This window comes from Dipodomys merriami, unplaced genomic scaffold, assembly GCF_024711535.1.
Source record: "Dipodomys merriami isolate MVZ:Mamm:240054 unplaced genomic scaffold, mDipMer1.0.p SCAF_4, whole genome shotgun sequence".
Taxonomy (NCBI): Eukaryota; Metazoa; Chordata; class Mammalia; order Rodentia; family Heteromyidae; genus Dipodomys; species Dipodomys merriami.
In genome coordinates, this window is record NW_027205603.1 from 20389859 (window position 1) to 20402598 (window position 12740).

The window sequence follows — 12740 nt, forward strand, 5'->3', positions numbered from 1 at the left end:
ATTTTCCCCCTCCCTTCCTCCCACGTTGTAAAGTTCATCTCTAACAGTGTCTACTAAGTATCACAGTTGAATTAGTTTACCCATTGTCCCTTCTGTAAATCAGATAAACTTATATACAAGATAAAAGGTATAGAAATCAAAAATAGAAAGAGAAAAAGAAAGAACTATAATCAGTACACTGAAAAAAACCTTTTGTTTCCATTTCTAGGAGTTTATTTTGATAAACATCATTTTGATCCTCTCCTAAGACTATTCTCCTTTGTTTTCAGTGTGCAGATGCTTAGAGTACAGTTTAATTAATCTTGTCCAAGTGTAATTATTTGTCTTTTACTATCCATTGGATTAACTTGTACATTTATAGACATATTCTAGGTATTGGAAATGAGGGAAACCATGCAGTTACTTTATTTGGGTCTGGCTTACTTCGTGTAATATAATTTTTTCCAAGTCTTCCCATTTCCTTATGAATAGGACAATGTTGTTCTTTCTGATAGAAGCATAGAATATATTGTGTGTACATACCACATTTTCTTGATCTGTTCATCCACTGAGGGGCATCTGGGTTGGTTCGATATCTCTGGCCATAAAATAAATGCAGACCAAAACAACACTGAGATTCCACCTCACCCCAGTTAAAATGGCCCTTATCAAGAAAACTAATAATGACAGATGTGGGCAGGGATGTGGCCAAAGGGACCATTGCTACACTGTTGGTGGGAATGTAAACTTGTTCAACCACTCTGGAAAGCAGTATGGCCATTCCTCAAAAGACTAAACATAGAGCTTCCCTATGACACAGCAATCCCCCTCCTGGGCATTAACCCAAATCACCACAAACCAACCCACACTAATGTCACCAGCACAACCATGTTCATTGCAGCATTAGTTACTGGCTTTCAAGCATCAAATACTTGCTTGTCATAACCAGGTATTGACAGCTTGTCTCTATATATAAGAGGCATGTCACGAGAAGAGCGTTCTATCTACTGCCCAATCCCAAACCAGAGGAAGATCAGATCCTCCACTTTTTTTCTGTACTTGAAGAACAGACTAGTTCATAACCAATATATATATATTTCAAGAACCACAAATGTAATTGTATAAAAACAAATTCTACTTAGAATCTCTCAGCAAAGGTATAGTATTTTGCTTTGACCATTGTCATACTATTACTTTAAAAGTACTGTTACTTTTTTATAATCAAAGTTAGGATTTAATTGTATTTTTCACACAGTATGTATAATACCTTGTAATATAATGTGAAGTGTGTGTGTGTGTGTGTGTGTGTGTGTGTGTGTGTGTGTGTGTGTGTGTGTGTGTGTGTGTGTGTGTGTGTGTGTGTGTGTGTGTGTGTGTGTGTGTGTGTGTGTGTGTGTGTGTGTGTGTGTGTGTGTGTGTGTGTGTCCCCACAGAGTGTATGCACCAGTCCTTGGGTTTGAACTCATGGTCTTGGAAACTGTCCTTGGATGTTTTTGCTCAAGGATAGCACTCTACCACTTAAGGCATAGTTCCACTTCTGGCCTTTTGTGTGATTAGTTGCACATAAGGGTGTCATGTACTTTCCTGCTAGGGCTAGCTTCAGACTGCAGTCTTTAGAGCTCAGTCTTCTGTGTAGCTAGGATTATAGGAATGAGTCACTGGTGCCCTAGCTTAATATGAACTTTTTTTAATGAAGTGAAAATTTACTTGCTAGAATTTGTAGTATTGTTTTAATAGCATTTAGAGATGCATAATTGGATTTATACAAGCTAATTTGCAAATTAATTTCTATGTAAGAAAATTAGAAACATTGATTTTCTTTTAAATATTTTTCTGATCTTGTGTAACCTAAGTCCCCATAGTCCTTACCCTTCCCTCCCTCTCTTTCCCTTTGTGTGTGTGTGTGTGTGTGTGTGTGTGTGTGTGTGTGTGTGTGTTTGTGTGTGTGTGTGTTTGTGTGTGTGTGTGTTTGTGTGTGTGTGTGTGTGTGTGTGTGTGTGTGTGTATCTGTGTTTTGAACCCAGGGCCACCTGATCTTGCTTAGCTTTTTCCCATAAGGTTGGTGCTGTACCTCTTGAGCCACACCTCCACTTCTGAATTTATAATGGCTTATTGGAGATTAGCGTCTCATAGACTTTTCTGCCTAGGCTGGTTTTGAACTGCTATCTTTCTATCTCAGCTTCCTGAGTAGCTAGAATTTCAGGTGTGAGCCACCAGTGTCCAGGTCACGGATATATCTTGATTGTTATTTGCTAAGAATGAAATGTATAACACAAAGTACATCCTGTCTGTGCATGCTACCAGTACTTACAAGCATTTAACAGAAACATATAACTTATATGTACTATAATTAGGTCAGCAGAAGAATGTGGACTGTCTTTGTTTAGGACTAAATATAGTTATCTTTGCGTGAGAATTAAATAGATTTCATTGTAGCTAGCCCACAATGTTTTTTTTCCAATTATTGAAACATTTAAGACTTGTAATAAAGTACATTAATAACATAGCACATTAGTCTTAACTCTAAATTCAGTTCAAAGTAACATGCTTTGGAGTGACAGCAATTATTTAAATTCCTAGTGCTTTTTAGTGCTAAGAAACCTTCAGGATAACAACTCCTTGGCATATTTTTGGAACTCTGTCATATAATATGACAAAATAGGGTAGCTTCAGTGTTCCTGTTCACATAATGAAGATTTCTTAATATTTATTGCCATTTTGGAATTATGAAACATCCTGCTCTTTGGTAGAAATTAGCTTTTTAATAAAGTCAGAGGAGAAGGTCAGTAATCTATTTCAGTCAGAGCAAAATCTTTTGTTGGCTTTGCTGAATGAAAATTGATATCTATTTATCTTTCTTTTAAAGGTCATTGCTTGAACTTTTAGCTTACAGATTTAGGGGTTATTGCTGATATTTTAATAGAATTGAGGTTCATATAACAGTCTTTGTATTCCCTACAAATTAATATTGCAAAAGAATAATTTAGAGTTCATTCTTAATAAATGTTATTGCAAGTCATTACAGTTCTTTGAAGGCACAGAGACATATGGAAAAGTCCCAGAAGAATAATTAGGAAAATTTCATATAGACAATATGCCATTCTGGTTTTCAACATGGAAGACTGAAGAAATTAACAGTCTAGGCACATCAAAGTGATTTTAGAGTGGAAATAAATGAATGTTTGGTCTGAACTTGGAAATATTTCTGTGGATTTTGTTGTACGTATTTCTGACTATTTGCTTCTCTTTTCTGTTACTACTTTTATCCACACTTTATTCACCTATAATTTTTCTGCTTTCAAATTTTTTACACTTTTTTCATAGTTTCCATGAGTGCAATGTCAAATTATACACATTTCTAGATTTTTGCTCTTTACAGATCTCTCTGTTCTATCATAATGACAGAGAATATTCCTAAAGTGATTTCTAGCTGAAATAAAACCTAATATGTTAAGAAGCCAATTTTGTTGTTGTTTTGCTTGGTTTTTAACAAAGCTTAGGTAGCGATTACTCATTATTAGAAGTGTTATGAGAATTCTGTGGTTCATTAGAAATTTACTATTATCTTCACTTTTTTTTTCTTATCACATTTTGGCTTATTACATGTCGATTCTACTGACATTTAACCCCTTTTCTACACTGTCTTGAATTTAGAAGATTGCTTGTCAAGAAATCTGTCAAAGAACTAAGAATTTAAATTATAGAAAACAGAGAGTAATTTACAAATGTCTCATTAATTTCGGTACCTTTAAACACAATAATGTGATTCCCAGATTAGGTAGCACTGATCAGAAATGAAGTATTCATTGAGTAATTTGCTTTTTTTTTTCCCCTGAGGATGGGGAATATATAATAAGATACAGGTTAATTAGAAAAGAGCTTGACAAAGATGCTATGGTTTGAGATTTCAGCAAATTGCTGTAATTGTGGTTTGGTTAGAGTCTGCTACTTCTATTTCCTTGGTCCATCTTCTTTTCAAATCTAAACATCACTTTTGTGTGATAAAACTTGTTTTTAAAGTACTGAGAATTGTAAGAGAAATATTTTTTCTTTGAGTCAAACAATTATGGTCACCACTTACTGAAAGACAAAATTGATTTTTAAAATGTGGCACCTATATTTATATTAAGCTTTTTTGGCAAAAGATTATTGGCTTTTGATAGGTAAACTGCTTGAACCTTTTATAATTTAGTCTCTTTTGAAAAATGTGTTACCACTTTTAAAGTATTAGAGGAATAAGGGACCATTGTTAACATGACAAAATGTGAGGTTCAGGAAGAGAAAATAACAGATCCTTTTGAGGATACATATATAATATTAAGATGCTATGTTATTTACTGACTTTTCTCTGTTACATATTTAGGAACAGAAGGTTTGGGATTCAGCATCACCTCAAGAGACGTGACAATAGGTGGCTCAGCTCCAATTTATGTGAAGAACATCCTCCCCCGAGGGGCTGCCATCCAAGATGGCAGACTTAAGGCAGGAGATAGGCTGATAGAGGTGAGTGTCTTCTGATGCCCATAAAGCTCCCGTTTGAGAGAGTCAATTTTTAACACTTTTTGTCAAGTAGGAAATTACATATTTTAGCAGAATTATGTATCACAGACACTGTATTTGCGTTCTATTGTCCATTTTTCCTTATTGTCTAATGATAGGATTCCTTTTACTGTAGATTACTTATAAAGTTTTAGTTACTCAGACATACTTTATAAGATAAGGTAACATTTTGTCACTGTATAAACACTGTGTAGGTAGGTTTATATAGCTAGGTTTATGTCTGGCAATATAAAAAAGCTATCTACCTTGTAATCAGAACAGATACAAATGAAGCAAATAAAAAAATCATGTCTTGAAAAGTTTGATATGGTGTCATATAGAATGAACGGAGACAAGTCAGGAAAAGTTAAACAAATTTTGAAGAATTTTAAAAAACAAATTTTGTTTTCATGATTTTTTGTTTTGTTTTGTTTTGCCATTGTTCGCTGACCTTAGACACCATCACGGAAATACACACTTATACCTAACTCCTATTTGTGAGAAGATCTGCTCTGTGCACATAGGAATAAAAGGGGGTCAGATTAAGAAACATTACATTTTATTAGTTTTTTTTCTTAGTGTTTTCTTCAGAAAATATACTGTGCTTGTTTTTGTGCTTCTTGGGATAGAACCCAGGTCCTTAGGCAAATGCTTTAATCCTGAGCTACACTCCCAGCCTCTCATGGCCCATGTTCTTATTAAGCAGATACTTTTCTTAAACATTGATGTTAAAGTAAACTTAGCACTATGCCCATTTATCTGTAGTTTTCAAACACACTCACATTGAATTCTCCAGAATATTTATTTACGGTAAAGGAAATACAGGATAGCTTCTCTATTTTTTCCCCGTCTCTGTGCTTTGGGCCTTAACTCTTTAAGTCCTTCCTTTTGGTCCTATATATGTATCAGCACATTTTGAAGGGCATTTAGTCTAAGTTACCAGGCCTTTCAGTATTTAGTAAGAGTCTTAGTTGGGACTTGGATCTAGTCTTTCTAACTTCTGAAAAATAATTTCTTAAAACATGTTCAGCTCTTCAGCTCAAGTATAGTCTCTACCACTTGAGCCATGGTGCCAACTTCTGGTTTTCTGAGTGGTTTATTGGAGATAAGAGTCTCATGGAGTTTTCCTGTTCAGGCTGGCTTTGAACAAGATCTCAGCTCCTGAGTAGCTAAGATTAGCCACCAACACTCAGCTTAAAACATGTTTTGTTGTTTAATTTTATGTTAGTACTGACAACTTGATATGATACATTGCCTAGCACAAGCCAGGTAAGCTTCTCGCTGAATCTCTTCCACTGCTTGCCTGTCCTTGCTCCTTCTCTTCTTCTTTACATTTACCTCTTCTTCTTTTCCTCTTCCTCTTTTTCTAAAGACATCCCTGTGATTTTACATCTCTCTTTCATCACATACTTACTTTACTTTCAGTATTTCACAAAGATTTTTAAGTCGTGAGAATGCCCTGCAACCTGTTTGTTCAGTCTGTAGTTTTCAGGTTGGTTTTAAATACAGAATTTTAATTTTGTGTCTTTCAAACTCACTATTCTAAAACCTATAATCACATTTATGTAATATTGATAGTTAAGTAGACATTGTTGCTGTATATCTGAATATTTCAAATTATGTACAGAAAAAATTTATCAGGTGCCCAGCCTATTTTTCCTTTCTCCTTTCATGTCTAGGACCTTTTCTTTCTTTCTTTTTTCTTTTTTTTTCCATTGCTCAGGACCGAACTCAGGGCCTTGAGCTTGCCAGGCAGGCGCTCTTCTGCTAAGCTAACCCCCAAGCCTCGTCCTTTAACTTTCTGTAACTCTACTGTCATTACCTGTTTCCTAGAATTAATAACAGCATGTGGAATTATACAACGTCATTTTAACAGAAAAGCCAGAGTTTTTGTTTTTGTTTTTGTTTTTGTTTTTTATGTCGGTCGTGGGGCTTGAACTCTGGGCCTGGGTGCTGTCCCTCAGCTCTTCAGCTCAAGGCGAGCGCTCTACCACTTGAGCTACAGCGCCCCTTCCGGTTTTCTGGTGGTTTTTATTGGAGATAGGAGTCTCACAGTCTCTCCTGCCCGGGCTGACTTTGAACCACGATCCTCAGATCTCAGCCTCCTGAGTAGCTAGGATTACAGGCGTGAGCCACCAGCGCCCGGCGAAAAAAGCCAGAGTTTTAAATCATATTTTAAGGACATGAAACTTTGATACTACAAATTCAAACTATTTGCCTTGATTAAAATACTATTTTCATCTAGAAACAATAAGGCAGTGAGAATTACTAAGATCTGTTCTGAAACTCTTGTTCCTGCTAGAATACTCTTATAACACTGAAAAATAATCTAAAATGAGCAGGTGCAGTTGTTCATGCCTATAGTCTCACCTATGTGAGAGGTAAAGACAGGAGGATCATGATTTTAGGCCAGCCCTAACCAAGAAAAGCTGTTAATGGTGGTACATGGCTGTAATCTATCTACTAGGAAGCAAAAAGCGGACAATTGTACTCAAGGACAACATAGATACAAATATGAGACCCTCAAAAAATTAAGCAAAAATAAAAGACTGGTGGCATGGCTCAAGTGGTAGAACACTTGACTAGCAAGCCACAGGGCTCTGCATTAAACCTCAGTGTTGTTAAAAGTCAAAAAACAAAAAATCCAAAACAAAACCAATAACAGCAATATGAATTATTGCTTCTCCTCCCAGATTACTACTATTTTGTCATCATTTTTTTGTAATATTTAGTGTGTACTATTTAGGAAAGCAAATTTTTTTCATGACTGTTCGTAAAACACCATTAAATCTTACAACATTTATACCAAAATATTATTGATATAGTTTTACTACTTTTTAAGAATAACATCTCTTTCCTTAATTTGTGTTGAAAAAATCTGCAATACCCAGGCAGCTAAAACACTTCAGTTCATCAAGTTTTGCATGAAGTTCATACTTTAGATCTATCTGTTTGTTCTTATTTCTTGTGTGTGTGGGGGGTGGGTGGGGGGGGAGGGGGTCTGGTCGTGGGGCCTGAACTCTGGGCCTGGGCGCTTTCCCTCAGCTCTTTAGCTCAAGGCTAGCGCTCTACCACTTGAGCCACAGCGCTACTTTTGGCTTTTTTTTTCTTTTTGCTTATGTGGTGCTGAGGAATCGAACCCAGGGCCCCATGCATGCAAGGCAAGCGCTCTACCACTGAGCCACCTTCCCAGCCCCTGTTCTTAATTCTTAATGCCCTGGTGGTTGTAACTTCTGGTTTATTGATGAACACTAAAATATTTATTACTTCCTAGCTTACTTCAAGGTATCTAGTTTAAGTTGTTTTTCTAATTAGCCTTAGAAGTGTCATGGTTACTAGGTTATGGCTGAATTTAGTATGTAATGAGTTACATTTCACATTGGATATGGTGTCTTCTCTTTTCTGCTTCTTTGGAATGACAGATGAAAATACTTTATTTGTTTTAGGTAAATGGAGTTGATTTAGCCGGAAAATCACAAGAAGAAGTTGTCTCCTTGCTTAGAAGCACCAAGATGGAAGGGACTGTGAGCCTTCTGGTCTTTCGACAGGAAGACGCCTTCCACCCAAGGGAACTGGTGTGTAAATGTAGAGAGGTGGATGATTTCTCATGTCCGCAAGCAGGGTCTGGGGCTGCTATGTGGTGATGCATGTTTATTGAGACTTTCTCTAAAGAGTTTCTACATTTTCCATTTCTTTCAGCCCTAACCCAGTACAAACATTTTAGAAATGCAGATGTTTTGTAATTAATATAGAGACATCTAATCATTAGGGCATAGGGATATTTTCTAGATAATGAAGTATTTATCAGTGTACATAGCTGTCAGTCTAAATGATATGGTTGAAATCTGGCCATCTTCTCATCTACATATGGCAAAGTTCCACATCTCATAGTTTCATAGTAAATGTCACTAAGCCAAAGCTGCTTGCTTACTGTTGTATAAAAAGGAATACCTTAAAAAAAAATAGTGTTACTGAAAATAAAAAAAAAGCCTTGTGGCTACTACAAGTACTGATAACTTTATTCGGCATGATATAAAGAAATTAATGAAGCAGTTCTAACTTGTCGACTTTGCTTTCTCATTGTGTGGTATTAGTGACAATGGAATATATATATATATATATATATATATATATATATATATATATATATATAGGTATTATATATATAAAATCTAGTTCTAAATATTTTTCTGCAAAAAGTGCTGGATTTCCTTTGTATATAAAAATGACATAATTGAATAAGTCACCTTCATCTTTTGCTATGGTGAAAACATTGTTTATTTCAAGTAAAAGTGGTATTTTAAATATTTCAAAACCTACTCAGTTTGAGCTGTCTTAAGAGTATTTGATATCTTTTTCAACTACCTTTCAGCTTTCTCTAAATAGCAGTTCATCAATATAAACTAGAGTAAGTGGCAAGGTTTTAAGAAAGCACTTCCCAAATTATAACCTAATCCTCTTGGTTGTAACTTTAAGTATGGATGTCTCATGGGTGATAAAAAAATTCAATGAAAAGCAAAATACTTTCTTTTGTATAAATTGTTTATTTGTATAGATATTTCTTAGAAATAAAGATAAATTTCAGTCAGGAATCCCCTGTACCTTAGTTATACAAGAAATCCTTATGTGCTTTTATGGAAATTTCAGGCTGGGATAGGTTTGAGAAGTGTAAGCACTTTTGTTTTAGGTTGATTTTGAATAAATTATGAAAACTTCTTTATATTTAAAAATGTTTAAAGCATCATTCTCAATTTTAATTCTGTTTTCCATTTTCCCCCCACTGCTATCCAATTTTGTGCTTAAAATGCCACCTGATCCTAAATCTGGAGATATCTCTATTAAATTGTAAATGAGCACTTACCCAACCACTACCAAGCTTTCCATGGGATTTGAGGAAGCTTTTATCTTGGGTGGATCCAAGCCGTGCTGGTTAGCATTATTAGATTGCCAAACTTAGACATTGCTCTTCAGCAGTTTTCTCAGAGCCAGTGCCAGCACAGAGCCAGCCCAAGGTTGCTCAGGTTCTGCTCCAAGTTGGATCTTCCAGGCTTCTGTTTTTCCCGTCTGCTGCCTCTTTCTTTTCTTTTTTTCTTGGTTATTTAATTTATTGCTTGTGAGCTTTTCATTAAAGAATGAGCCAGTAGGCTGTCAGTCTATTATGCACATTGCAGCTGCTTTTCAAGATTTAAAAGAATACGATTCTGAAAACTTAAATAGGACTTTTAAAAAATGATCTTCAAATCCAATTAGTGCAACCCCCTTTTCTCTGTTTGAGGTGCCTCGGTTTCAGTTTAGCTTTCATCTAAATAGTTTTATCAATGTGCCTTGAAAAAAAAAAAACCTAAGTACCAACCTTGAAAGTAGTCTATAGTATGTTTTAAAAAATCACATTTATCCCCAATGTAATATGTGAAAGAAATCTTCTGGTTGAGATTATGGTGCAGATTTCTATCTGTCCAGCTATCAAATAACCCTGCATCTTAAAACTTAGATCAGGTTGGGAAAATTAAAAACAAAATTAGAAACAGTACCATTATTAGGAAATCAGTTTGGTGAGATTTGTTTTCCTGCACATAATAAATTCATGATGTTCTGGGAAAGAACAAGTGAATTTTACGTCAAAAAAATCTAAAACCCCACGTGAATACCACACATATCATTGAAAACTTGGAAAGCAGAGTGATAAACCAGCCATCATATAATCATTTGCCCTTCATATAGTTTGTGGATTTTTACAACAAAATCTCTCTTAAAATAAAAGCATTGTGTCCCCCTGTGTTGAAGATGGCTTTGGTCAGTCTGTATTTATGTTTTTCTTCAATTCTTCTAGAGTGCAGAGCCAAGCCAGATGCAGGTTCCAAAAGAAACGGTAAGAATTTTCCTCTTTTGCAGGATGTAGACTTGTTGCAACAATAAATAAAATGAACTTCTTACTAATTAAATATGAAGTTACTTGTCCTGCCTTTTTGCCAAAGTGGTCTTGTTTTAAAATGACTTCTTGTTGCTACCCCAAATGCAGTGTTTTGTGGTTACTTTTAATCAAGCACGCATAAAAGAGAGAGATTAGAGTCATTGGTATTCATTCATGTAAAGGACTAAAACTTGGGCAGGTGGCAGTAGTTTGACACATGCAAAGTATGTCCTGTGACATGCTATACTTTGCTATAAAATTTGGGGGAGCCTTAAAATAGCTTGATAAACAGTACAATAAAGTATGATATAAAGAGGAAAGATAAAAACAGTATTTCAGTTATTAGTTAAAGATTGCTGTCACAATAACCATAAAGGGGATAATTTCTCTTCACAAAAATTAAATGCTCTCAGTTCAGATTAAAGTGCAGACATAGTCATGTTGTGTTGGGAAGACATACCTTATTCAGCCTGAAGTAATGGATAAGCTGGGTTCTACCAGGCAGAGCTAACACAATGGAAGCAAGGATTACCTCCTGATTCTGCAATGATGTGATACAAGGGACCATCAAGAGGCGTTTTATATTGACATTTAATATTAGCTGGTAGAAATTCTAACAGTCAAGATCTTTTATACATCAAACCATACAGCATAAAAACCTATCATTCCTAACTATTTTGAATAGAAGGAAAATGTAACAAAACCACAGTGGGTAATGCTAACCCATATCTTTCTCAAAGATGTCATATTAGGGAAGCAAAAAGTAAGAATATAAAGGGCTTGAATAATATAATTAACAGGTTTTATTTTCTGCATAGATTTAGTAATAGACAAATTGAACGAATAGAATGCTATTTTCAAATATGCATCATTCTAAAAATGGATTGGAAGTCAGACCTCAGGGGAAGATATTTTTTAAAAAACCAACAAAAAACTTTGAGGCTATTCTATATTAAGAAATGTGATCATGAAAATTCATATTATTGAAGTTTTGTCTGTAAAACAAATAGAGAGGTGATACCTAATGAAAACCACAGTGTTCTATATGTGCTGAGGATATAGATTTGGAGGAGATTGGCAGAGTAATTGTAACGACTAACTGGAGTATAAGAGCAACTTACATTATTAGAAAAGACAGTGACAGTAGCAAAGTATGGTGTCAAAGGTACAGTGCTTAAGCCAGCATGTTACTACAACAGGAAATATTCAGGTAGTCATCATTTAACACTGGTTAATCATTCTGGCACCAGATATGGTGTATATATGTATGAATGCATATTAAAGATGGTGGTGAAGTATGGATTACTTGATATTTACAACCACTGCTGGCTCCATTTTAAAATTATTTATTTAGTTATTTTCTTGTTGCTGGGTATTGAATTCACAACCACACACATAACAGAGTATATACTCTATATACCAGCAATGTGTTCTTTGGTAAAGTGCCATTTCTTTGTGGTTTAGAATCTTAATAGCATAGAATATTTTAGAAAACAGAATGACTACACACATAAACTATATCCTTTATGATCAAAACAGTGTAATACAGAAAATGATGATGTCAGGAAAATGATAATTTGCAATTATGGTTCAGCCATTAGAGAAGTGGGTTTAGAAAAGAAGCCTGTGAATCTCACTTTTGATTGTAAATGGTTATTTTATCTAATAAGCATTTTTCTAAACCAAAGCATAGTTTTATTCTCAACTTTTGTGGGGTGTTTTTGTTTTGGGTTATGAGGCATGAACTCTGGGCCTGGACCCTGTCCCTCAGCCCTTGAGCTCTAGGCAAGCTCTCTACCACTTGACCACAGTGCCACTTCCTGCTTTTTGGTGGTTTATTGGAGATAAGAGTTTCACAGGCTTTTCTTCCTAGGCTGGCTTTGAACTGCAAGCCTCAGATCTCAACCTTCTGAGTAGCTAGGATTACAGGCGTGTCTCAATTTTTGTTTTTTCATTTGTATGTCCTTTGACATCTATACTTCCTTTTGTGTAGTGCTATTTAATAACATTTCAGATTATGAAAGGCTTAAAAGTACCATTAAAAATCCAGTAGATCTGAGTTTCTCCCTTTCCTTGTACTTGTAAATTTTTAAAATTCCTTTAATGTTAATGGTATGACAATGAATTGTTGATAGTCCATAATTTTCTGAAAAAAATCTATCAGGGTATGCAACACTTTATTAAGAATACTGGATTTGAATTAGCAGCTGTAGTGACAATTGTCTGAAGCAAGATTGAATTTGCCTTATAGTACTCATTCTTGATTTATTGACATTACTTAGCAATTTATTGGACAAAGATCAAACTTTTT

At 35.1% G+C, this 12740-nt stretch overlaps 1 protein-coding gene across 12 annotated transcripts in view; it reads left to right on the forward strand.

Annotated features, from left to right (window-relative positions):
• Positions 1-12740, forward strand: part of Pard3 (par-3 family cell polarity regulator) — a 635367-nt gene that overhangs the window by 362909 nt on the left and 259718 nt on the right. For 9 of the 12 annotated variants that reach the window (XM_069990667.1, XM_069990655.1, XM_069990656.1 and 6 more), the window contains 3 exons: positions 4343-4482; positions 7965-8093; positions 10349-10387. In XM_069990667.1, coding sequence (XP_069846768.1) covers positions 4343-4482; positions 7965-8093; positions 10349-10387 — 308 coding nt within the window. The remainder of the gene's footprint in view (positions 1-4342; positions 4483-7964; positions 8094-10348; positions 10388-12740) is intronic. The other 3 variants (XM_069990658.1, XM_069990663.1, XM_069990665.1) reach the window with 1 other exon arrangement.